General features: G+C 42.0%; 1 protein-coding gene across 3 annotated transcripts in view; it reads left to right on the forward strand.

Moving 5' to 3' along the window:
- The window catches only part of DNAJC3 (DnaJ heat shock protein family (Hsp40) member C3), a 62516-nt gene extending 37831 nt beyond the window's left edge, over nt 1–24685 (forward strand). For all 3 annotated transcript variants that reach the window (XM_048853497.2, XM_075129349.1, XM_048853509.2), the window contains exons 7-12: nt 2427–2546; nt 4944–5049; nt 5134–5254; nt 15564–15696; nt 17276–17424; nt 22003–24685. In XM_048853497.2, the coding sequence (XP_048709454.1) occupies nt 2427–2546; nt 4944–5049; nt 5134–5254; nt 15564–15696; nt 17276–17424; nt 22003–22157 (784 nt within the window). In that variant the 3' untranslated portion in view covers nt 22158–24685. The remainder of the gene's footprint in view (nt 1–2426; nt 2547–4943; nt 5050–5133; nt 5255–15563; nt 15697–17275; nt 17425–22002) is intronic.
- The last annotated feature ends 2545 nt before the right edge of the window (nt 24686–27230 follow it).

A 27230-nucleotide genomic window follows, 5' to 3' on the forward strand; every position in this document is an offset into this window, starting at 1 on the left:
GTGCAGACACTTTTGTCAACATAGTCGTGTGGAAGTACTCATTGGCCTGCCTCTGTACCGTTCTTGTTTTGTTTCAGTGTTTTTTAGCACAAGATATGGTGCCTGGAACTCTGCATAAGATGTACACTAATAATTAAAATAACCTAATAAAGTCTGGTGTGTGTTGCATCTCTCTGGGTAGAGACTGCTGCTCCTCTAGTGGCTCAAAAAAAGCCAGCTAGTCTGTCAAACAAAAGAAAATGGGCACAGTGAAAAATAGTGAGAAAGGAGGAATTAATGAAGAAGGGTGGCCAGATTGGCCAAGAATGAACTGATCCAAATAGAGAAAGGCCTTCCATGGTGGGCTCTTGTGAATGTATTTGGAGAATGTTTCATGGACAGTCTCTAAGTGGAAAAACCTACTCTCATATGGATACAGATGAGACTTTGGTGTTGAGACTGGAGACAGTCCAGAGGATCTCAACTGCTTTGAAAAGACCATGGTCATTGAAATACTTTGGGTTTAGAGATCAAGGACTCCGTATACGATCAACAGATACTTTGCTTTTCAGTGCCATCTGTATTGTCTTCTCTCTTCTAGTCCCCAGATCATTCAAACCCCATCTGACTTGTACTCAGATTGAAGTTCATTCAGACCAAGTCTGGCTAGAGGTCAGCCTTTGTGCTCTTGTACTTTGACAAGCTGTGATGAATTCAGGGCAGTGAGAAGGCAATGTCCATTGCTTTCACTTGCATAATAAAAGCTGAATAGAGGGCATCATTAGAATCTTCTGGAAGAAAGTCTGGCCCCTGCTATCTGTCACACAGTACTTCTACTGAAAAGCAACTACTGAGTTAGAGATGGGGGAAATTGAGAGAACAGGGAATTGCAGCTTTACTATCTGAGCAATGTTCCCTCTAATTTTTGACAGGCTGTGCGCGCAAAAAATTTCTTCTGTGCAAATTTTTGTGCGTGTGGTGTTTTGCCGTGCATGTGGGGTTTAGGATCTGTGTGCACGCGCACAGCTTAGAGGGAACAGTGATCCTGAGTTGTCTTTTTAGGTTTCTCTCCCTTCCTTGTTAGTAGAGTGGATGTCAGAAAGGATGGATGAGGGCAGGGATTTTGGAAACCTCAAATGAGTGTGGTTTTCTACTTAAGCCTGGGTATTTATTTCATGCTAGCATGGATCCCCTTCCAGCAGATATGGTATCTCTAAGGGTGAAGATTGTATCCCCTCCTGGCCCCCCACTTTTTTGAGTGACCTTGGATAGCTATACATCAGTGAACCCCACTTGTTGGGGTGTGGATCAGCATTCACATCGCACTCCCTGTCAGTGCCTGGGCCAGGGAAGCTAATGATCCAACAGGTGGACCAAATTCAGTGATGAATCCTGGTCATGGGCCACCTGAGGCATGTTGTGCATATTCTCAGAAGAAGACCACCCCACTTGTTCTCTTTTCTTCAAGTATAGAGAGATTATTTTGTCTCCTAGGACATTCAGGCCACATCAATTTTCTTCCCATTCATGGCCAAATCCAAGCTGTAAGTGCAATTAAGCAAAACACTGAAACATACAGTGGAGAGAAGTTATCCATAAAAGCAAAAAGAAGCATCTGCACTCACTTTTCTGGGATGTGAAAAGCATGCTAGAGTGCGTCAGGAGATCGTTAGAAAGATAAAAGTTTTGTAGCTCCCGGACTTCATGAGTTAGGTTACTACTATTCCTCAGGCCCCCAAGTTCATGTCTGTTCCTCTGTTTGTCCCTTCCTCCTTAGGTTGTCTTGGCTTCATGCAATAAGGACTTCACTTTGCTCTTAGCAGAGACATATGTCAGCATTTTCATTATCCTTTTGAGACATGACATAAGACATGACAGGATGACAGCTGTACCAATCCAAGACTTTCCTTATTAGACCACTGCATTTTGAGAATTTCAAAGAACACTGGCCTATTTTAAAATATAGTGTTCCTGCCGGATGGGTTCTAGGCAAATAAGCATTCTCTGAAGACATCTTTTGACTCAAGTATCCGAGTCCCATCAGAGTGGTCAGTTCTGGTTTAGGAGGCGTACAATGTTTTTATGCTTACATGGACTGTAATGGTATGCGTGGAGTAAGAACATACTCAAAAATAAGTCATCAGAGATAGCTGTGACAAATAACTATCAAATGCCAGACAAAACAGTTGAAAATATACACTAGAGAACAATCTAGTGTAATATATAGTATAACTTTATGCGGAGTATAAATTTCTGGCAACATAAAGTAATGGGGAAAAAAGCTGTAAACTCAGGATGGTTTTCATTAATTTTCACACGTTAACATGCTCTTGAATGGAAGAGAGAATGCAATGCAGAAAAATCTGTCACTCCAGACAGCTTTTTAAAAATACTGTCCTCTACTTCTATTTGAAATCCCTTAATGTTTCTTTTTCCTACATGAAAAGTGAAGTCCGAGAGTGTCTGAAACTTGACCAGGACCATAAGCTGTGTTTTTCTCACTATAAACAAGTAAAGAAACTTAATAAGCAAATCGAGTCAGCAGAGGAACTCATCAGAGAAGGCAGGTAAGAGCACTAGACATTTACTGAATGATACCAATGCTATGACTCCTCCTGAAGCAGTAAAACTTCACAGGTTTGGAGATAATTTGCTTTGTTTTGTGTTTGTCATGTGGGATTGAACACTGGGCACGGCCGCGAGAATTTCAATTTAAAAATAGACACCAACCCACGTGTACCATCAGCAGCATTTGTTCCTTCTTATTGTTACCTGCTTCCCTTCCTACTCTCCATGGCCTATTGCCATTTTAGTTTGTTCTTTGCATGAAATAAATTATAAGATCAAGGCACGGACAATGTTTGTATTCAGCTCTCAAACGTCATAGTGCCATATAACTAATAAATAAAGATCAATGCTACTACAAATTGTCCCTTGATAATAGGTGCGCCAAGCAAATGGGGCTCCCCATCCCAACTCTTAGATGTGATTAATAGTCTTTTTTTTAAATTTCTGCTCCTTGCTGCTTCTCAGTTTTGTATGATTTACTGTCAAACACATAACCGTAGTTGTGCTATGCACAGTGATCGAGTGGAGGTAGCTCTTCATCATTTATCTGGATTTCAAATGTAGTGTGGTAGCAGATTTCTTTTTTAACTTTGAGAATGAAATCTGGAATACTTAAATTCTCAAATGTGCATTTCTTATACTTAGTAGTATGTGTGTAGGAAAACTAGTTTGCTTTACGGTACTGCAAAATGACAAAGAAAGCAAAAATTTATCAGCAAAGTTGCTGATAAATATTAAAAAAAATCAGTACACTTTTGGAGTAATTTTATTGGTTTACTGTGTGGCCCCTCTGGAAAGCTGTATGTGGTTATTCATTTCACCGGTAAATTCAAGTGTCAGTGCTGTTAATTTGAGTTAAATGTTGTCTTTTATTTAAAAGTGTATTTTAATGCATCAGTGTTTAAAAGTGGAGATCTCAGCATATTTGCAAATAAAATATCACTACAGCCTTCAAATACATTTTTCATGAGTTTGTCATGACTCGGAAAGCAAGAAAATTACTGGAGCCTTGAAAGTTGCTATATATGTAATGTGCTCAGAACTTTTCTTCGGTATGCTAACACGCACAACAAACAAAATTAAAATAACTCTCTCTGATGGGATGCCAGCCTTAATTCATCCCAAGTTTGTTTGAAGGGGCCTGAGACCAGCTCACAATGAGGTGCATAGTAATGTATTGTTTGAGCTCCCGAATCTAGGCACTATGTGATTAGTTAGGGATGTAATGGAAACTTTAACCCTGCACTTCCGTTTGTGTTTCAGAAAAATCTTACATTTCAGACAAATGTTAGTTTTTGTGCATTTAAAAACATAAACCTTGGTTCAGCTCTTTAAGCTGTTGGGAGTCACAGGAGCATGATAGTCACTCTCTTTTGGTTCACTTGAATTGTTCATCAAATGATGCTTTCATTCTGGAGCCTCCCTGAATATGAAAGTATGCAAAGGAGCATTGTCATGAACACTGCAGAAAAACAGACAAGCCACTGGAAATGTGATTTAACTAGTCATAACTTTATTAAGTAACACATCTGGGAACTCTCCAGCAATAACTCATCCAGTGCAGGTTGTTGTACCTGTGTAATCTGTTCCCCAACTGATCTGATCCCAGCCCATAGTTGGGACTCCACTGCCTTACCCTTATGTGAGGTTTAAGGGGGTTATCTTCTCACTGTACTGGACCTTAGGAGCACCAACTCCATGCTCACCTTTTTTAGGAGATGCTTTCTCCTAATCTCGTCTAATACCACTTTTTCAGGGAACTAGACTCCCTCTTGAACAAATACCTGCACTCGGCACCTGTTAAGTAGCAACAGTGTGAATTTTTCAACCTAACCTAACCACAGGATCCCTGGGCTGCTGAAAGGAAGGCAAAAAGGTCATTCTGCTTGGCCAAGCTGGCAGTGAGGGAAAAATTCTTTACATGATACCCACAGCAAGGCCCCAAAACTCTGTCCTCCTATAACCCCAAGGCAGGGAGGGAGGACATTTTCTTCCTAATGCAGAATGGTGCTTCCAGGTGCGGGAGGGGGGAGGGCTTATAAGCCTTCCCCTTTCCGTGTGTGGGAGCTAATAGGCTTATGCTGCATGCATCTGTCCAATCAATCAACCAAAGAGCCCCCTCCTCTTCCTCTTCTCAAACCCATGAAGAGGGGATGGGGGTGAAGCTCTTAAAGGTGCTAAGGGTTTTCTTTCTCCTGCTGGCCCAGGCACAGCCTCTGAGGCTGAGAGAGGCATTGCAAGAGATGCACATCATCCCAAACAAAACAAATTGCCCAGTGACAGTTTCCAAGTTACTTTGTATGAGTTAGTACATTTAATGACCACTGAAGAATTGATACAGTTGCTTAGAAAATAATTGTGTTTAAATACTCAGTTTATTTTCACAATTAAAATAGGTACACAGATGCCATCAATAAATATGAATCTGTAATGAAAACTGAGCCAAAGGTCCCTATTTACACTCTTCGTGCCAAAGAAAGGATCTGTCACTGCTTCTCAAAGGTAAAAAAGAACATTTTTACCCTTGTGAGTAAATAATATTTCGCAAGAAAACCAAACACAAACATTTTTCCTTCCCCTTTCCAGAATGAGCAGGCTGCTGAGGCCATAGAAGTTTGCACAGAAGTTCTGCTGCTGGAACCAGCTAACGTGAATGCTTTAAAGGACAGAGCAGAAGCCTATTTATTAGAAGACCAATATGAGGAAGGTAAAACTTTTGTCTTAAGTTTTATGATTTTAAACTTTAAAGAATACTACAAGAATAACTCCTCCAGACCTATACACAACTTCTGCTTCAGTGTTACTGGCAATCTTCACAAATGGTTGGATGCTACAGTACGTTTTGTGGCATCCAATCAGTGCTGATACTTGGGGTTTTTTTTAACTGAATTGTTATTAAGACAGCAGTACATGCCTATCTTTATCCTATGCAAAAATGTCTTAAAAGCATATGATAAGCTAAGGGCAATTAAGGGCTTGTCTACAAGACACAGCAAAGTGTGCCAGAGGAGTTCTTAACTTAATACTCTTAACTGCCCCATGTAGGTCTTGCTGGCATGCTCTGAAAAGTGCCAGGACTACATTAACAGAAATTAGGTATCTTTTAGAGCACACCAGCAGGGCCTACACAAGGCAGTTAGAGCACTTTACAAATCCTACTCAACGACAGTGGTTTGCTGGTGCTACGTAGACAAGTCCTTAGATGGTTAGAGGTTTGATGTGACATATTGGAGAGATTGCAAAGACTAGATTTATTAAGCCTTCAAAGAAGAATTAGAAGAGACTTAATTGGAGTACAGTATTCAGCTTCCACTATGCCCTTGTCAATTTTGATGACCCCTTTCTTTCTTTTTATGCTGCCCCCAAATATGAAATAAGGGATACATAATGAAATTAGATGTCAATATAGAACTAATAAAGATAAATGATGTTTGATGCATCAGCCCATGGAATTTACTGTCACTAGAAATAGTTACTGATGATGGATTTTCAAAATAAATGGATAACTTTACAGCCATTAATAACATTTCAAGCTATGTAAAAGGAGGTAGTAATGAAATTTCATGGTTTGGTGAGCTAATTTCCTTTAGTGGGTAGGAGGGTCCCCATGCTGCCACTCCCTCAAATATAGCACAACATAACCTGCTACATATATTCTGAGATGGGACTAATCTTCTGAAGTGTTGCTCAGAGGAGGACTGTGAATAGGGTTATAATGCCTAAGCAGCAGTGACTAGATTCAGTGCACTTGCACAGAGAATAGTTGGACAGAGAGCCTCTGGGAGGGGAGCATGCTTAGAATTGACATTCACTATATCTTTAAGAAGGTACAGTGTGTACTTTCTTCCAGTGCTAGGTTCACTGCACTCTGGTCATGCCAACAGGACTCCTGATCATGCCTCTCTTGAGGTGTGCAGCACTAATTGTTCTTATCCCTTCCACTCTTTCTTCACTAGAGAACTTACATGCCTGTATTTTTACTATTTGCAAAATCTAAAAAAGTTAGTCCCTTTAAAAAAAAAAAAAAGTGTTACTAACCTTTCTGTAACTGTTCTTCGAGATGGACACATGCAACACATTTCAAACAACAACAGTTACAGAAATATTAGTATCTGTTCTTCGAGTGCTTGCGCATGTTCATTCCAGTGTAGGTGACTCTCAAGCAGTTGCGGAGGAGGTGGGCTCTGAGTTCAAGAACAAGCTGATTGCAAGACTGAATGGCCAAAGTTGGCATCATCTCTGGCCTGCTGGGTGATGGCATAGTGTATTGAGAACATGTGCACCAAAGACCAGGTTACTGCCCTGCAGATGTCCTGAATAGGAACTTGTCCTAGGAAAGTGGCCAACGAGGCTTGCGATCTTGTGGAATGAGTGGTCAGGTTAGCTAGAGGAGGAACACTGAGCAGCTTGTAACATGCACGAATGTATGATTTAATCCGGGATGAGATTCTCTGGGTGGGGATGGGAAGGCCTTTCAGCCTTTCAGCTCTCGGTATGAGCAACTGTGTTGAAACAGCTTGGTTCTTGGTATATAGAATGCCAAGGCACGTTTAACATCTAAGGAGTACGGATGTTGCTCCTCCCTGTTCACATGCGGCTTTGGGAAGAACACTGGTAGGAAGATTGCTTGATTGCAGTGGAATTGCGAAACCACTTTTGGGAGGAACACTGGGTGCAGATGCAGCTGCACCTTATCCCTAAAGAGGATCGTATATGAAGGCTTTGATGTGAGGACACAGATTTCCAAATCCCTTCTGGCTGAGGTGATGGCCACTAAGAAGGACACTTTCCAGGAGAGATGAACCAACGAGCATGTTGCAAGCAACTCGAACGGGGGAGCCGTAGCTTTGATAAGACAAGGTTTAGGTCCCAGGGAGGAATAGGCTCTCTTACCTGGGGGTATAACCTCTCCAAGCCTTTAAGAAAACTAATAACCATCTCATGCAAAAAGACAGACTGGTGGTTGACCTGGGGATGGAAGGTTGATGTCGCTGCTAGGTGAACCTTGACTGAAGAAATAGCCAGACTCTGTTGTTTGAGATGCAAAAGGTACTCCGACATAGTTGCAATGAGGACTGTGTGAGCAGAACTCTGCGTTGGGAGGACCAGATGGAGAAGTGCTTCCATTTTGCAAGGTAAGTAGTCCTGGTGGAGGGTTTTCTACTGCCTAGCAGGACTCCATGGACTTGCTCGGAGCAAACTTGCTCCTTAGGTTCAGCCATGGAGCTTCTAGGCTGTCAGATGAAGAGAGTTTGGGTGGAGAAGCCGATTGGTCTTGGGAGATCAGGTCGGGTGTAGCGAAAGCAGGAGTGCGGTGTCCATCAAGAGGCCTAAAAGGGTGGCGAACCAATGCTGCCTGGGCCATGCCGGAGCTATGAGAATTACCCACGCCCAGTCCCACTTGATCTTCATCAGAACCTTGCGTATCATCTGTATGGGGGAAAGGCATAATACAGGTGATCTATCTATGATAGCAGGAAGGCATTCATAAGAGACCTTGGGCTGTGGCCTTGCAGGGAACAGAACTGGTTCCTGTTGTTGTAGGTAGCAAACAGGTCTATAAGAGGAGTCCCCCACCACTGGAAAATGCCCTCTGCAATGTCTGGCCAAAGGGACCATTCATGGTGAGAGAAGAAAGACCTGCTGAGGTACTCTGCCAGCTGGTTCTGCTTTCCTGGTAGGTATGATGCCTCAAAATGGATTGAATGCGTTATGCAGAACTCCCATAGCTGGATTGCTTCCCGGCATAAGGGGAAGGAGTCAGCTCTGCCCTGCCTGTTGATATAGAACATGGCAGTCATGTTGTCCAGGAGAACTGAAATTACATTGTTCATAATGTGGGGCAGGAATGCTTGGCAGGCTAGATGGACTGTCCTGAGCTTTCTTACATTGATATGAAGAGAGAGCTCTTCTGGAGACCATAGGCCTTAAGTCTTGAGGGCCCCTAAGTGGGCTCCCCAATGCTGACACATCCGAGACTTGAGAGTGGGGCCACAAAAAGGGCACTCCTGCACCGACCATGCAGTCGTTCAGTCACCAAGTCAGTGAACCACAGACTTGAGCAGGCATAGTGAGCACTGAATCCAGATGATTCTGGGTAGGTGAATACACCCTGGCCAGCCACACTGGGAGAGGTCTGAGAGACAGCCTCATGTGTTGCACTACAAAAGTGTATGATGTCATGTGGCCCAGAGGACTCAGACGTTTTTGAGCTGTTGTGACCTGGTGGGTCTGAAAGGACCTTATCAAAAAAGTAATTGTCTGAAACCAGTCTTCCAAAAGCAAGGCTCTTTCCTGAATGGAGTTGAGAACTACACCAATGAACTCTATCCTCTCCACCAGGACAATGGATTTCTGTGTCTTTATCAGTATGCCTAGGGCCCAGAAGGTTACTTGGATGAGATGGATGTTGGATTCCACCTGAGCTCTTGACTGGCCTTTGACTAGCCTGTTGCCGAGGTATGGGAAGGCATGCACTCCCTGTTTCCTGAGGAAAAGCTGCCCCCACTGCCATACATTTGGTAAAAACCTGTGGAATGGCTGACAGGCCGAATGGAAGCACTGCAAACTGGTAATTTACTTGGTTCACGACAAATTTTAGGAAACTTCTGTGGCCTCAGAAAACTGATATGTGGAAGTATACGTCCTTTAAATTGAGGGTGGCATACCAATCCCTCGGCTCCAGAGAGGGAATGATGGAATCCAGAGAGACCATGTGGAACTTTAAGTTCTTGAGATAGCGGTTGAAACAACGCAAGTCTAGGATAGGTCTGAGACCACCCTTAGCTTTCAGGATTAGGAAATAACAGGAATGGAACCCCTTTCATCTGAAGTGATGCAGAATCTCTTCTATGGCTCCCACCCAAAGGAGGGATTGGACTTCTTGTACCAAAAGTTGCTTGTGAGAAGGGTCCCTGAAGAGGGAGAGTGGGAAGTCAGGATAGACACAGACTGGAGGGTGTATACCACTTCTATTGTGGTGAGTACCCAAGGGTCTGAAGTAATGAAAGTCCAAGGTCTGAAGAAGGTGGGACAAGCAGTTCGAAAACAGGGGTAATTGGATCCAATATTGCAGAGATTGAGTGGTCTACCTCAAGCATTTTGTCAAAAGGAGTGCTTCAAGTTCTCTGACTGTCTGGGGGTGGCCTGCATCAGCCCTGCTGTGAAAGCCGGTGGCGGTCTACACCTGAACCCCTTGTTCTTCCTCCTCTGCAGGTCCTGTCTGGCTGGGCAAAGTAACGGCAGTCTGTTGGGGCCTGTAATGCGTCCTGGATGCCACTGGGGTATATAGCCCCATGGATTTCAGAGTCGCCTTAGAATCCTTAAGCCTGTAGAGCCTAGCATCAGTTTGCTCCAAAAAGAATGAGGACCCTTCAAAGGGGAGGTCTTGGAGGGTTTGTTGTACCTCCAGGGGAAAACCCGATGACTGCAACCATGAGCTTGTGTGTGTGGTTGCTGCTGTGGCCATAGATCTGGCCACAGAATCAGCCACATCCAGGCCACCTGCTTTGGTAAGTCTTGGTAAGCCTTGTGGTCATCTTGCAGAGGGGACACACCCAGTGCCACCACAGCCTCATCTGGGGAAGAGGAGGCTAGGACTGGCTGAAGGGTCACCCACCCCACCCTTTGTTTCAGCCGGGACCTGTGGGGCCTATTCTTGAGGCTCAATGCTGGGCTCGGTACCGGAGTCTGGATCTGGGGTCTCATGGCGAGGTACGAGAGGTGCTCTGCTTTATACCGCCCATACAAGTGCACAGCACCAGAGGGCACTAGAGCCAACCTGACAGATACCACTACAGGAAAATATTCCAGCAACTGTGCTCAGGGCATGCTCACATCTACACTGGAATGGACATGTGCAAGCAGTCGAAGAAGAAAATGTTTTACTTTAAACTCTTAGTTGATAGCAGTGTACTGTAGATGTACTTGGCATTCAGTAAAAATGAGCAATCTGTTACACCAAGTCTGTAATATTCATTTGTAAGAAATTCATGATGGGACATACCCTTTCATGTTCTACGGAGCAAATTAATTACACTGGTGCTTAGCATTATGGGGCAATAAAGCAGTGTAATGGAGAAGTCCCTGCATTTTCATTATCCTCAGCAGATGCAGTAGTGTATATATTATGGGCTCATATAGCCTGCTGTGTTTTTAAGTGACTGGACAAAGTATTAAGCAGCGGCAAAGTGCTTTGGTTCAAGTGACAAATCCGTGGGGCTAGCAGATGACCTAGCCATACAAGAATGAACAGAAATCTTATTTGTGCTTTGTTTGTAAAAGATAGTGTGAACCACTGGGGCATCAGAAGTATTCTTTCTAGCTTTTGTTTTTGAATACCTTACTTGAAACAAAATCACACTCTTGTCAAGTGTTTAATATAAATTGGCTAGCACCTCCTGCTGTCTTGCACAGAAACAGCAAAAAGATAAATGTAACACCTGCTGAGAAATAACATCTGCTTGAAAATAATCTTGATGTAAAGACTTTTCTTACTTAGGAAACATAAGACCTATAATGAGACTCTCAAGATTATACCACAGTGAAGGGGAAAATGCTCATTACACATAAAATGCAAATTAGGTCTACTGAAGAATATTAAAATTTGAAGTCTAAGTATTTCATTTATTACTTTATGGCAATAATTCAATTTTCTTATGAAGAAATGCTTTGTTCTTCTAAAAGAAGAAATCAAATCTAGAAAGAATACTTCTAATGCCCCAGTGATTCAACATGCTATCTCTTATGAACAAAGCACAAAACAAACTGCATACCTCTTCAAAATGCCTAATCCCTTTGCACAAAGTCATTACAGTATTTTGCTTATGTATTTGATAAAGACTGCATGCTGTTGAAATAAAAACAGTATTCATCTGATGAAGTCAAAGTAGAAGCATATATATTATGTATGGGATTTAAAAGTAAAATTTTATTTATATACAATATTGTTTCTTCCTAAACAAATATAACAGTATGGTATGTAAATGTGTGCATAGATTTCAGATGATTAGCTGTTCTATTGCCATAATAAACTCATGTAAAAGGGGGCCTTGTAGCATATGCTGCTTGGAAACCAAGGGCTGAAAACAACTGCACATTGAAGATAGGTCCTATGTAATGCAACCTCCAACTGCATTAAGTATTTGAGACTAGTGGTATAACTGCGGTCGCCTCTCTTTCCAGTGCTAATGGTTGCAACCTGCCTGCCAGTTGCTGTATACATCCTAGCTGCAGAATGCTCTCATTATGCCTTTGCCTCTTCTCTATTTCTCTTTCGTTGCTGAAGCATAGATTCCAAAGCCATAGGACTATGGTGATAATCTAGTCTGACGGCCATAGGATTAGCTGAATTAATTCCTGTTTAAATTACAGCATATCTTTTAGGCAGAATATCCAATCTTGATTTTAAACTTGCCAGTTAGGGAAAATCCACCATTAGCCTTGGTAAATTGTTCCAATGGTTAATTATTCTCACTGTTAAAATTTTTTGCCTTATTTATTTCATGTCAAAATTTCTCTAGCTTCACCTTCTAGCCATTGGATCTTGGTATACCTTTGTCTGCTAAATTGATAAAGGGTTTTTAAAAATTTTGTTCCCCATGTAAGTATTTAAGGCCAGAGCAACAAAGGAATTTAGGTGCTGCTGAGATCCATAATCCCCTGCATGGCTGCTGCCTAATCCCGTAGGCATCTAAATTGGTGCCTACATTTTTGCTGTAAAAGTCCCCCATGTATCTGTTTCTGCCCCTGGGCATGCACGCTGCTTTCTCATTCTAGGCACCTGGATGAAGTCCCAGCATGAGCCACAAACTAGATAAACTAGATACAGACTAACACGGCTGCTACTCTGAAACTAGATAAAGACAGGTGTTCTCCCACCTATTTTGCATACAGGGCCCAATCTGCATGCTTAGAGCTTGCCTACCAGATGAAAAGCCCATTTAAAATCAAGGAGGTGGAGGTTTGGTGCTGTAGTAATAATTGGGCCTACAGATTTACGCTAATGGTTAGCTCAGCTGTAAAAAGTAAGTAAAAGTTCATAAATGTCACTGTAACCTATAACAATAAAATGTTCATGGGGGAAAAAGTGCTAAAGGGAGACAAAAAACGTAATTAGTCCAAACAAAAAGGCCTATTAATAGAACTCAAGGCCTGTGTTAAAATCATTCCTAGTAAATAAGAGACGTGTGGGACCAGAAACGGATGAACCCAAATTGGTGTGCCAGAAATAAGGCCTAACTGGTAAACAAAATAATAAAAGGACAGTCTGTTCCACCTGCTACTCCCTTTTGGAGCCCTTACAAAGAGGCTTAAGGTGGAGAGGGAGAAGAAATTTTTTTACCATCACCACAGATGCAGTGGACGGATTTTGGGGTGACACCAGACCTTAATACTCCACTGGGATGCTAGACTATTATCGCTGCACCAGTGAGGACCCCAGCCTAATGTGTGAGATCCTACTCTTTCTTCTTCTCCTTTGTGGGTCCCTTTCTGTCCTGCACTGTCTTCCTCCTATACACTCTCTCTGCTTTTTATCTGATCCTGAAATCAACTGCATGGCACCCGCACCACAAGCTTTGCTCTGCCTGAGGACCAGTGAAGGAGAGGGACCTGCCAGGCCAACCAGATGGTGTCTTTGCCTAGGCAGGTGACTTGGGGAACAGAGTAACAGCTATTGTGATGGACCTTGCAACCTAAAGCACCTGTCCATGACTCATATGCCCCCCTGTATCCTGAGAACATCAACAAAATCCATATACCCTCCATCTTTGCTATCCTATCTCTTCACCCCCTTGTGTTTCTGTTTTGTCAAAAGCAGAAAAGTGACTCATTTCAGATTCAAAAGTGAACCACAGAGCTAACCTTCCCCACTAAAAGGGACTGTTTAACAAAATAAGACACTAACCCAGTGGTTCTCAAACTTTTGTACTGGTGACCCATTTCAAATAGCAAGCCTCTGAGTGCGACCCCCCCTTATAAATTAAAAACACTTTTTTATATATTTAACACCATTATAAATGCAGGAGGCAAAGTGGGCTTTGCGGGGGGAGGCTGACAGCTCATGACCCCCTGAGGGGTCCTGACCCCCAGTTTGAGAACCCTTGCTCTAACCAATATTCATCCTCCTGAAAAACACTTTAATACAGAGGTCCCCAAACTGTGGGGAGGAATGTTTGGGAGGCGCAGCTGGAGCCTGGGCCAGCCCTCACCATGGGCCAGGCGGGAGCGCCACCCAGCTCTGCTCCTGGCCCTGTGCCCAGGGCCCCAGCCTTGGCCCCCTTGCCCCTCTCCATGTCCCCACCTCTTGTAGCTGCGGTGGTGCTCCTAGTCCTGGTTCCAGGGAGGGCGGGAGGGCCTGGACAGGGATGAGAGAGAGAGAGTGTGTGTGTGAAAGAAAAAGTTTGGGACCACTGCTGTAATAGGTTTTGATTAACTTTGTTTTGTATTGTCACTCAATTTTGCTTTTTGCCTTGTTTTAATCAAAACATTTCTAACCTGTGGCATGTGTTTTCTCATGTGTTTGCCATGGTAGTGAGGAGGCTGAGGTCTCTCTATACCAAATCTTGTTTATCACTGTCCAATAGTGCTAGGCTCATGTTAACACCTTTTACCTTCTGGCCCATATATTCTATCTAAAGTAATACAACAGTGCCTCCCTTATAACTGTTATCCCAGCGGTTAGAGCACGTACTCGGGAGGTGTGGGAGCCCTGGGTTCAATTCCCTCTTCTCTGCCTGATAGAGAGAAAAGCTTTGAATAGGAGTCTCCCATCTCTCAGGAGAGCACCCTAACCTAATAGAGTTGTGGGCTATTCTGATGTGGGGCTCCCTCTCTCTCTCTCTCTCTCCTGCTGAAACTCTTCCACTGTGGAATACCTACCACCTCTGGCATTTCTTGCAAGGCGCCTGAGCTGAGTGGATCGCAGGCAGAGGAGAGGCACCTCCTGCAAACCAGACTTTGGCATCAAACTCTGTGGGAGGGTTGAGGCTTAGGACACACCTTTCATTATTGCCCACTGGTGAGTTTAGGGAGCTTCACACCTAGAATGCTGGCTTTTGTGGATTCTATTTTCAGTTGCCTGTCTCTCTCTTTGCATTGCACAGAGAGCCTAAGCTTTGAGGATTCCTGTGATTTTTATAAAAGTTGAGTATTACAACACTGAGGGTAGCAGCACCTAAGTCCTTTTGGGGATCTGGGCCTTACATACTGTGATCAAGTGATCCCTTATCTTTCTCTTGTTTAAGCGAAACTGTTCAAGTCTCTGGAGTCTGTCACTATAAGGCATGTTTCCCACTCTTTTATTCAGTGGACCCTACAAGGAAACTTTGTTCTGACCAATCACTAAGTCCCATTTCCTCCCTTCCCTACCCATTCAAAAAAGTGCTTGATCCTGACTTTCCTTAGATCCATTTAGGGCCCCACTTCAATCAGAGTCTAAAATTAAAGTCAGGATCTTCACATAATCCCTCTCCCAACAAGTACTCGGTCCTGAATTCCTTCTCTCCACCGTCTTTGCCCCATCCCAAACAAGACTTCCTTCTGATGCCATGGGATGCTGCCAGTTTCCAGGTGTCGTCCATATTCGAAGGATTAAAAACTACAAGTTAATTTCCTTGCTGTGGTGAGTTAGGCCTTGCCTACACTGAGTTAGCCAGGAGTGCAAACCCCTTGGTATAGACAACATTTACTCTGGGGCATTACAATTTATTCCAGAGTATCTGAGGGATTCCAAAGTGCATTAAGAAACCATAGGCAGATAAATCAATGAACATCATTGAGTAGGAGTCAGAATACAGTTCTTGTCTGATACTTACAAATACCAAGGAAAATATGACAAAATTAAGACTTTTTTCATGAAGTTTTAGCAATTAGTTTTGCTGCTCACAAATAATAGTGGCAAAACATCTGAGTTCTAGGGATAGGGTTAGTACTTAATCTAAATTGAGTGTTTTTTTTTTTAAGTAAGGTTGATTTAGTGAGGTATATAATATGCTCTTACATTTTTTTATGGGCAGCTATTCAAGATTATGAAACTGCTCAGGCCAACAGTGAAAATGACCAACAGATTCGTGAAGGCCTAGAGAGAGCCCAGAGGATGTTGAAGCAATCTCAGAAGAGAGATTATTACAAAATTTTAGGAATAAAAAGGTGAGATGAATGTCCAGAATGTTTTTACATCGGGGTGGGCAAACTTTTTGGCCTGAGGGCCACATCGGGGTTCCAAAACTGTATGGAGGGCCAGGTAGGGAAGGCTGTGCCTCCCCAAACCCTATCCGTCCCCTCCCACTTCCTGCCCCCTGACTGCCCCCCTCAGAACCTCGACCTACTCCTTGTCCCCTGACCAACCCCACCCCCATCCAATCCCCCCTGCTCCCTGACTGCCCCGACCCTATCCCTGCCCCTTTCAGAATGCGGCCCTGCGAACACGGGCAGAGAACTCAGGAGGAGCAGGGGCAGCTGCACAGCAGGAAAGAAGTGGCGGTTTCCCCTTCAAAGCGCCGCTTCTCTCCGTCTGGCTGCACTGGCGCCCGGTGTTCCTCCTGAGTCTTCCGCCCGTGTTCACCACGCTCCTGCCACCCGCACAGCCCGCCTGATCCCCTGAGGATGCAGGTGAGCCTCCCTTCCTGCTCTCTCCTGCCCCCGCAGTGCAGCCCCCTCCTGCGCTGGCGGTGCGGTGTGCTGAGGCTGCGGGAGAGGTGGGATAGCAGGGGAGGGGCTGGAGGCTAGCCTCCCCAGCCGGGAGCTCAAGGGCTGGGCAGGACGGGCCCGCGGGCTGTAGTTTTCCCACCTCTGTTTTACGTAGTCAATCACTAATCATATAGTCTAAGATTTGCCACTTGTATTTTATGCTTTTTTGGGTATGTTTCCCTATTCTCTCTCCCTCCACTTTAAAATTGTTGAGTTTTTATGTGGTCATAAGGAGTTTTTCTCAGCCTCTAAGTAGCATTTGCTCAAAAAGTCCCCGAATAAAGAAGTGCTAACTGGCAATAAACAAGGAGACAATCCCTCATTAGCAAAGAGTTCCCAATATAATGGAGCAAAAAGGTAGGCAAGCAGTTTGGGAAACCAAAGAATGACAGAAGAGAATTATGGAAGGGAAGTAAAAGGAAAATTCATGTCCGAGAGCACAATATCTTGGCAGAGTTTAAGAAGACTTGCTGGAAAAAAGCTAGTAAATACTTCTTAAAAACTCACTTCTGTCATGGGCCTGATCGAAACAAACATAATGATTTTTATTTAAAACAAAACAACACAAAACAAAAAAAAACACCCCATCCTGTTCTGCACATTCTTTACCAATCTTATTTTGGTGACCCTGCTTCCTTTCCTCTTTCAGTTTTGTGTTTGACTCAATCATCTCTGAATCTATTGTACACTCTTCAGCTCAGAGACCTAAAAAAAATGTGAAGATATTGAACAACTAACATTCTCTTGAGTACTTAATAATAATTAATAAATTATGAGCTTTCTGAGGAAAGTAAACTGAAAAATTGGGTTTGTTTTACTTAAAATCGCAACCTGTTTTCTACTACTCTTATTGGAGGAAGCCATTATTGTCTGAGAAATCTTGACTGCCAGCAGCAAAATGTTAACTAGTGAATATTTGGGTTTCTTGGTGCCTGTTAGTCTGTTGTATCACCATATTTATAATTATATTGCAGACTCATTAATGTGGCACATGAACAGTTGGAAACTTTATAAGTAACTTAATTTCCTCCCTCCCCAGAAATGCGAGAAAACAAGAAATCATAAAAGCATACAGAAAGCTAGCATCTCAGTGGCACCCTGATAACTTCCAGAATGAAGAGGAGAAGAAGAAGGCAGAGAAAAAGTTTATTGATATAGCAGCTGCTAAAGAAGTACTTACTGACCCAGGTATTGATTAAATTTACACAGTGGTTCTTTTCAGAATAATGGATGGAACAAACACAACTGTGATGTCCTTTATGACTTATTATGATTTAGTTGGTGTTAGTCCTGCTTTGAGCAGGGGGTTGGACTAGATGACCTCTTGAGGTCTCTTCCAGCCCTAATATTTTAGTATTCTATTTTTATCACATTATTGGCCATGAAATGGCAATACAAGAATATCATACTGTTTTTCAATGAATTTGATAAGAACCCAAAACAGACTTTAAACACACACCTGTATAGTAAATGGAAATAGGGAAGCTAGCCATTGTAAGCTACATATGATCACCTTGTATTTCCCTCTCTCCTCTAACCAAAATCCAAGTTCTCAAAAAATAAAACCAAACAACTGAATTTCAAAGGTATCCTAAACTAAGATAGACTTTTTTTTTTTCCTAGAAAGCTGAGGGAAGTTGGATAAAATTCATGTGGTCTTGTTCCATTTTAATGATAGTTTGGCTTAGAAACTCTGAACTTCTGTTTTGCCTTCAGCAAAGACTCGTAGTTTTGTCTAGTTTGGCAAGGAGGTTGTTATTTACCTATAAATCACCTGCACAATATAAAATCCACTGAATTGCTAAATCTACATCACAGATTTTCTATCTGTAAATTACAATGTCTGTATTGGCCAAGATAAGGAAATAAAGAGGATGAGCTACAAATGAGCTGTCAGGTCTCGGGGAGGGAGGAGTAGGCATGCTGAAACCACTGAATGGCATGAGGACTGTAATGAAGCTGTTGGATTAGTCCTAGAGAGTTTACAACCTCTGTCTCAATTTGAAAAGGTCTATAAGGACCCTAGTCACTGTGAGAAGTTCTTAAAAGGTTTTAATGAAAAACATAAGACAATGCCCCAAGGAAAGTCTTCTAATAGTGTAGTAGCTGTCCTGATATTTTTCATGTGAGAAGTAGTATAGAGGCGAGGCCCTGTAATTCCACCTCAAATCAGTGGAACATATGGTTAGTAGCACAGGGTAGGAAAGACCTGTTCAGACTTGCAATGTGTTTATAACAGGAAACTAAAATTCTGCCTCTGTTACTGGAACATGGCACAGAATAACAGGTTGATCTTAACTTTTAACCTGTCCTTTTGGCCAGGAATGACATTAAAACTTCAAAATGGTTCTTACTCACTTATCTTTAAATTGAGTGTTACGACATTCCTGGGTTGGTGTTTTATTTTCTGTTATACATGCCACACTTGTATTATAAGGCGTAAGGTCACAAGCAGAATAACTTCAGCTGTCTGTGGAATATATTAATGGACTAAAAACACACCGTAGAACACCTTAATGCTATTTTAATGACTTGCATTTAAAAACTGAATACAAGTTATTTTTCAGAATTCTCTTTCTGGGACTCATCTTCCTGCATGATAGTGGAGAAAATATTAAGGCACAATTTACTCCCATCAAGTTTATGTCCAAAACCAAAAATTCCTTGGAAAATACTCTGCGGATTCTAACATTTAATTTTGAAAATGTCCCTATTAAGTACAGGTCTCTCTTCCCCTTTCTCCCCCATCCCTAGACTTGTATTTCCAGTTGTGCCCTGCTCACCTCTCCCTTCAATTAGCCCATCTCCTCAGATGGAATAGGGCAGAGGCTAAATCAGAAGCTTCTTGTGTTCCTGTCTTCTGAAAAGCAAAACAATCCACCACCTAGTCCAGCTACCCATGAAAAGTGGTTGGGACTGTGATATGGTCACTCTGTGGAAGTGATGTGAGACCTCCTCCCCACCATCTAAAGGAACTGCTCTTCAGGTTAGGATGGAAGTGGGGGGGGAGGGGGGGAAGAGGTAGAGAATAGAGCAGGCAAAAATAGGAGGCAGTTTTTCACTAATAGCTGCTGCTGGCCACTGTGTTTAGCAGCTCTTCCCTGTAGCTGAGCTGCGATTAATACCATGTTTATTTGAAAAAGCTACATCAGGAACATTAATCAGCCCCAATTTATCATCAAAACAAACTCAGTTTTGAAGGTAGAACAGCTTGCAGTGGCGCTAGTGAGCGGAATGACATGGGGGAGAAGAGACTATAGCTTTTAGGTTGTCTCTCCCCACACCCCCCCACTTAATACCTTTCATATGATGGGGGCTAAGAAATGGAATGACAATTAAAAACCTATTTTATTTTCATACTGGGTGGCTGAGGTATTGATTAAACAAGTACATCTCAATTACAGAGTACAAATCACAGGTGTGACCTCACCAAGAAGACCTAACCAGCCAATTGGAACACTACTTTGCAGAGGTTCCAAATTTTGTCTAGTAGACTTTCCTCCCCAGCTTGTTTTGTGTTGCTCTGGGAGGGCAGGAGACTTGCACTTTCAAAACAAGGCCTGGAGGGTGTTTATAAACCCTAGAACTAATTCAGTGACTACAAACCTTATGAGGAAACTAACACAAATTATTGTGAAGAGGCTTTTAAAAGGCTGTCTGGAACCACAAACCTGCCTGCCTACTCAAGACTCTGTACAGAGCTCGCAGCAAGTAGATAAATTTTCTAGCTAATGATCAATTGGGTGATGTGTCAAGGGTTGACTAATTGGGTAGATCTTATGTGAAATTTAAGAGAATATTTTTTTCATTTTTTATGTCGGGGGGGAGGGGAGTTGGCATATTGCTTTTGCAAGCCATATTACAGGCTCTCAAGCCCTTTTATACTAAACTACTTGGTTAAGATTTTCAGAAGCAGCATAATGGGTTTAAATTAGGGCTGTCAAACGATTAAAAAAATCACGATTAATCGCGAGATTAAAAATAATGATTAATTTCAGTTTTAATCGCACTGTTAAACAATAATAGAATACCAATTTAAATTTATTGTAAATATTTTTGGATGTTTTTCTTCATTTTCATATATATAGATTTCAGTTACAACACAGGATACAAAGCGTACAGTGCTCACTTTATATTTTTGATTACAAATATTTGCACTGTAAAAAACAAAAGAAACCGTATATTTCAATTCACCTCACTTTATCGTGAAAGTGCAACTTACAAATGTAGAATTATTTTTTTACATAGCTTCACTCAAACAAAACCATGTAAAACTTTAGTGCCTACAAGTGCACTCAGTTCTACTTCTTGTTCAGCCAATCACTAAGACAAACAAGTTTGTTTACATTTATAGAAGATAATGCTGCCCACTTCTTATTTACAGTGTCATCTGAAAGAGAGAACAGGTGGATTCTGCTTGATAGTGATCCAAAAGCAGTGCAGACTAACGCACCTTCATTTTCATCATCAAAGTCATATACCACCAAGAGAAGGTTGATTTTCTTTTTTGGTGGTTTGGGTTCTGTAGTTTCCACATCAGAGTGTTGCTCTTTTAAGACTTCTGACAGCATGTTGTACACTTCATCCCTCTCAGATTTTGGAAGGCACTTCAGATTCTTAAACCTTGGGTCGAGTGCTATAGCTATCTTTAGAAATCTCATATTGGTGCGTTCTTTGCGTTTTGTCAGATCTGCAGTGAAAGTATGCTTAAATCGAACAATATATGCTGAGTCTTCATCTGAGACTGCCATAACACAAAATATCTGGCAGAATGCAGGTAAAACTATGGAACAGCAGACATACGATTCTCTCCCCAAGGAGTTCAGACACACATTTAATTAACACATTTTTTTTAACAAGCATCAGCATGGAAACATGTCCTCTGGAATGGTGGTCAAAGCATGAAAGGGCATATTAATGTTTAGTGTATTTGACATGTAAATACTTTCCAATGCTGGCTACATCAATGCCATGCCAACGCTTGTTCTCACTTTCAGGTAATCTTGTAAATAAGACGTGGGCAGCATTATCTCCTGTAAATGTAAATTGTTTTTCTTAGCGATTGGCTGAACAAGAAGTAGGACTGAGTGGACTTGTAGGCTCTAAAGTTTTACATGGTTTTGTTTGCAGTTATGTAAAAAAATTCTGTTTGTGTAAATTGCACTTTCACGATAAAGTGAGGTGAATTGAAAAACTGTTTCTTTTTTTGTTTACAGTGCAAATATTTGTAATAAAAAATATAAAGTGAGCACTGTACACTTTGTATTGTTGTAATTGAAATCAATATATTTGAAAACGTAGGAAAAACATCCAAAAATAAATTTAAATTGGTATTCTATTATTGTTTAACAGTGCGATTTAAAACCAATTAGAATAGTCATGATTAATTGCAGTTTGTGTTAATCACTTGAGTTAACTGCGATTGACAGCCCTAGTTTAGGTACCTTTCATTAGTATGTCTAAAATCCCCTAGAGTGCTTTGAAAACATCAACTGTTTGACTTATGTTTATCTATTATAATGTATCAGTAAAAGTATACTGACAAATTAAACTGGCAGTTTCTGTGGTAATGGGATCCATAGACATGTCCGTAAACAAACCAAATTAATTACTGCATCTGTCTGGAGTTAGGGACACTTTAAAAGTACTTCTTATCTCTTCCTCTTGTCCTGCTGGAGGTACCAAAATTCTCTTGAGTGGTAGACTGTTTCTGTAATAATGTGTGAAGTCTGCGTCCCTTTTTTCCATGTATGTCTATTTCCTTAGAAATGAGGAGGAAGTTTGATGCAGGAGAAGATCCACTGGATGCAGAGAGTCAACAGGGAGGAGGAAACCCTTTTCACAGAACCTGGAACACATGGCAAGGATTCAACCCTTTCAGCTCTGGAGGACCATTTAAATTTAAATTCCACTTTAATTAAAACCAAGACTATTTTTCTATAGCTGCCACTGATTTACTTAACATTTCTTTAAAAACTCTGTGTAGGATTCAACAATTTAAATTGCACATATATTGCCCTTAATTAAAGAGTTACTTTATTAGAAGGAAAGCTAGCTCTTTAATATTACAAAAAAATAAAAAATTTTGCTGCAGTGTGAATTTAATGGTGAGTGGGTGGGCCAGGATTTTGTTAGCACTAATATATTTTTAGTAGTGCATGCAGAAATCCTGACTAAAACTGAGGAAGAAACATTAAGACCTGGAAAACATATAAACACATGCTTAAATCCTATCAAAGTCAATAAAACTTAAGCATATGCTTAAAGTTAAGAATGTGCTTAAATGCTTTTTGGAATCCGAACCTAATAGAGGTGTAAGAGGTTACTATGTATACCAATCTTTATATTCACAAATGAAAATATGAGTTACTGTATACAGGGTAATGATCCATCTTTCAGTATTCTTAAAAAGAAAGACTAATAACTTGACCAACTACTGCATTGTGTTATTTTTGTCACACTGATGCGGTACATAGAGAGTGAAGAGGCCACTACAGATTGGATTTAAATAATCTCTTTAAAATAAGATTGTTTGTTTGAAAATGTCTACCTACTTACATTTGTTTGGTAATCTGAAATCAGTTGGAATGATTAGTCTCTATGATAATGGCATCCGTCAAACGTAAAAGTAAAAAATTCCCTCATTTTGACCATTTTGCTTCTGAATGATATTTAAATAGCCAGAGTTTCTTGATTGGTTTTGTATTTTGTACTTCTTACACAAAACCTGCTTGAGATTTGAGCAGGGCAATTTAATGTGACACTTCCCCAAATATGCAGCAATTTACATCTGATTTTAATAAATACTTTAAAATAAGGAGAAATGTGCAAAAGGTAACTTCTGCTAGTGACAAATTCAGGATCCGTATAAGTTTAAAGTAACTGTGTAGTAAGTTATAGATCCAAAATGTAATAAAGCCTGGCATCTGTAAAGGAAAAGAGTCTGAAGCTAGGGTTGCACCTTATTAAATCCTCACTTCTCTTCTGGGTGACTGGCAGACAAAATAATGTGCATCTTGCCATGCAATTGCTCTCCAGGTCCTTGTGAAGCAGCCAGGCTATCAGTCCCTTGCTTGTTTGGCCAAAATATGTGGACAGAGTTGTTTGCACAAATGAGATACAATTGTGACTTTGTTTGATGATTGTTGCTAATGTGACAACTGCAAACTAGAACAATCAAGTACACAACTGAGTATTCTGCACAATCTAATTGTGAAGGTAGAAAAATAATGAATGGTTAATAACTGGGTTTCAATAGAAGCCACTCTTAGAATGGCTGAATTTTAAAACAAGAAAATACCATTACTATCTTTCAGCAGGAAAACAACCTAGTTAAATATGAACCTTCTCTCAGTCCATCCGTCCAACTCATGTTTTGCTGAAAGCATGGTGAGGAATTGACTTCGTTAGTAAAACAAAAGTATCTTTGAGAAATTAAGCATGGTACTTGAAAGAGTAATTGTACCACACTACAGAGGCAGGTATTATCCAAGCATATGGCCTGTTTTCCTAAATTATACCACATTCTTCAGTGTTTGAATGTAATTCTGCAGTCACATGGTTCACTGAAATGCACTTTGACAAGTATTTAAAGTGAATGACCGCATCACACCTTTAAGTGTGTGTGTGTGGGAGCGTTGTCTGGCTTGCAGGGAGGGAAGGGGGGGATAGCACTTTATGGGTGGAGAGTGGGAGGCTCAGAAGCTGCTGCAAAAGGGGGAGTGGGTCAGTGTGACAATGCTAACTCATCCCTAGGGAGTGGAAGAGTTGGGGAGTTGAAAAGGGGCAAGCCAGGTGGGAGAAGCCCCTTTTTCCCTGGACCAGGAAGATCAGCACCCACGCTCCCTCTCTTTGAAGTGGCAAAACACCAGGTGTGGTCAGGACCTGCTGTGTGCATTGCGCTAGCTGCTCCTCTCGAGGGGGGCTAGGGAGGACTTTCCCCCTCACCACCAGATTGGCCAAGGTGGAGTTGGGTTTTTTTTTGCCTTCCCCACAGCAGCTTTGTGGGTGGGGCTTGTTATGGTGAGTAGGGAAGGGAGTTAAACTATGATGTAACAACTCGTTATGTAAGTGTGGGGCAGATGTCCAGTGCAGGTGCTTCATCAGAAAGGGATACAGTGGCTGGATAAATGGCTTGGTAAAGGACTTAAAAAGGTGTTTATTAAAGGAGCCAAATTGGGGGGGAGTTGGGGGCTCTTATGATTGGTATGGCAGTGAGCCAACTGCCCTTTCTTATAGCCCACCTTAACCTTTGTTTGCAGGGGAGGGGGATGGTAAGGTCCCAGCACTGGGTTGGCTGGGGGACCTGAATGGAATAAAAGGGGAGCTGGTGTAAGTCCTCGGGGTGTATATTGAATGAACATGGAGTTACCTGCGCTGTACACTTTTCTTTGCCAGATAGTCCCAGCCATCTATAATAAAGTTGCTGCCTGATTAAACCCATATCAAATGTCTCCTGTCCTTTTTTCGATATAGCAGGACAATGTTATTTTCTTCCCCTTAAGTTCATGATTAAACTGAAAACATTGGTCCCTACTTTGTACAGTAAGTTTCTTGTCAATAATATTTTGTAACACTTGCCACCCGCACCTCTTCCCCCCCCCCCCCAACAAAGTGAAATGTCAGTCTGTATCTGAGCTAAATTATTTTCTTGTCCAGAACGTTGACTTACCTCTTTCGAATCTAATCTAATCCACTGGGCTTTCCTGCAGAAGGTAAACAACTCAACGCTTTTTTATGCTGTTCTGAGACAGTTTGGCACATAGGTCTATTACTGTGTGTAAACACAGTTGTTTGCCTTATGTAGTGGGTAGAGGTCTAAGTTACTTTTATTTCAAGGCAACATTTAAAATAGTTGTCTACACAAGCTAATTTCAGTAAGCCCAACAAACAGCATTGCCTCTGTGCAGTAGAGCACATGCAGCATACAACTATAGCTGGATTACAGAGCATTGCATATTTTCTTTCAAAAATCCCAAAACATTCATTTAATCTCTTTCCCCTTTCCACAGGCTGTGGCTGAGGGAAGAGAAAGTTACCTTATGCAGTAATGATGGTTCTTTGACATGTGTCTCTTTGTGGGTGCTCCACTGTAGGTGTGTTTGCATCCCTGTGCTGCTGATCAGAGAACTTTGGTATCAGTATTTGTTAGGCCCATACATGTGCTGTCTCTCCTCATGCCCTGCCATGCTAACACCCCTCAATTCCTTCTCTACTGTCGAGTCATTGACAAGGACTCTGAAGTAGAGAGGAGGAGGAGGAGGATGGATTGTGAAGAACCCATCGGAACACACATCTCGAAGAACCATCGTTACTGCACAAAGTGAGTAACTTTCTCTGCGAGTAGTGTCCCTATGGGTTCACCACTGTAGGTGACTCCCAAGCAGTATCCCCACTGGAGGGCTGGGTCAGTTACAGATGACAATACTATGCATCTGAAGATCGCATCAGAGGCGGAGTTCCCAATAGTCACATAATGTTCTGTGAAGGTATGGACTGATGCCCATGTCGCCGTTCTACCTATTTCTGAGATGTGGACTTCTTGAGGAAGATGACAGATGAGGAGATTGAAATTGTGGAGTGAGTTGATCTGTAGGCCCAAGTCTATTGTGGTTTTAGTAATCCTGTGAGCCTCAATGAAGGAGCAGGCTCTGAGGGGGCAATAATCCAGGTAGGGGTAGATCATGATCTTCTGGGAGTGTAGGTGAGCGGCCACTACTGAGAGAATCTTGGCGAATACCCTTGAGCTGACGATAGTCCGAAGGGGAGTACTCTGTACTGGTAGTGGTCTTGTCCTAGGCTAAATCTGAGGAACTGTCTGTGGGACGGTACAATTGAAATATGGAAATAAGTGCCCTGAAGATTGGGGTTGAAACCCAGTCTCCCTGTTCCAATTCTGAAATAATCATTGTTAGAGTGATCATCTTGAATTTTTGAGCTTTGACAAACTTGTTGAGTGTTCTGAGGTCTAGTATGGGTCTCCAATCTCCCTTCCTCTTGGGTATTAGGAAACAGCAAGGGTAAAAACTTTTGCCTTGTAGATGTTGAGCTACTGGTTCTATGACTATTAACTGGAGGACATGAGCTATTTCTTGTCACAGTAAACTCTCCTAAGAAGTGTCCCTGAAGAGGGACAGGGAAGGATGTTGTGGAGTGGGGGAAGGTAAAGTGGATGGAATACCCATTGTGAATTATTTGCAGGACCCATTGGTCCAATGTTATGTGTTCTCAGGTACTGCAGAACATGGTAAGATGGTAGCCAAATGGGTAGGATAGGTTGGTCAGTTGTAGGGGTTGAAGAGAGTGAGCTGATACCTCGACCAACACATCAAAATTGATGTTTGGAGGCAGATTGTTGTGATGTGGAAGGTGCTGGACCTGACAGTTTGCAGCTGGAGAACCTAGATTTCTTTCTGTGAGGTTCATAAAAACGTTGTCTGCTACTGAGAAGCATGGGTTTTATGTTGGGGTGCAGACTAACTTTTCTCTTTGTTTAGGTATGTAGATACTTAATGAGCAGAGAGTGTCCCTGGAATCTTTAAGAGTTGGAGGGATGTGTCAGTCTTCTCTGCAAACAGCTTGGTGCCTTCAAAGGGAAGGTCTTCAACAGTCATCTGCACCTCTTTAAGAAAGCCAAAAAGGTGTAACCAGGATGCAAACTGCATAATGACTACTGTGAAGATGGACCAGGCCACTGTATCGGCTGCATCAGGGGCTTACTGGAGCATTGTTTTAGCTATCAGCTGCCCTTCCTGGACCATAGCTCATAATTGGTCATGCTGTGACCCTGGGAGCTGATCAAATAAAGCTGTGGAGTTTTGAATAGTTAACATAGTCATACTTTGCCATTAAGGCTTGATAATTTGTGATTCAAAACTGCAGTGTGGCAGAGTAAACTTTCCTCCTGAAGAGGTTCAAGTGTTTCCAATCCCTATGATAGGGATTGGATCTCATTTTGTGCTGATGGCTCTGGGAGTTTCATCTCATCCACAGCA

Source organism: Caretta caretta, chromosome 1 (genome assembly GCF_965140235.1).
Source record: "Caretta caretta isolate rCarCar2 chromosome 1, rCarCar1.hap1, whole genome shotgun sequence".
Taxonomy (NCBI): domain Eukaryota; kingdom Metazoa; phylum Chordata; order Testudines; family Cheloniidae; genus Caretta; species Caretta caretta.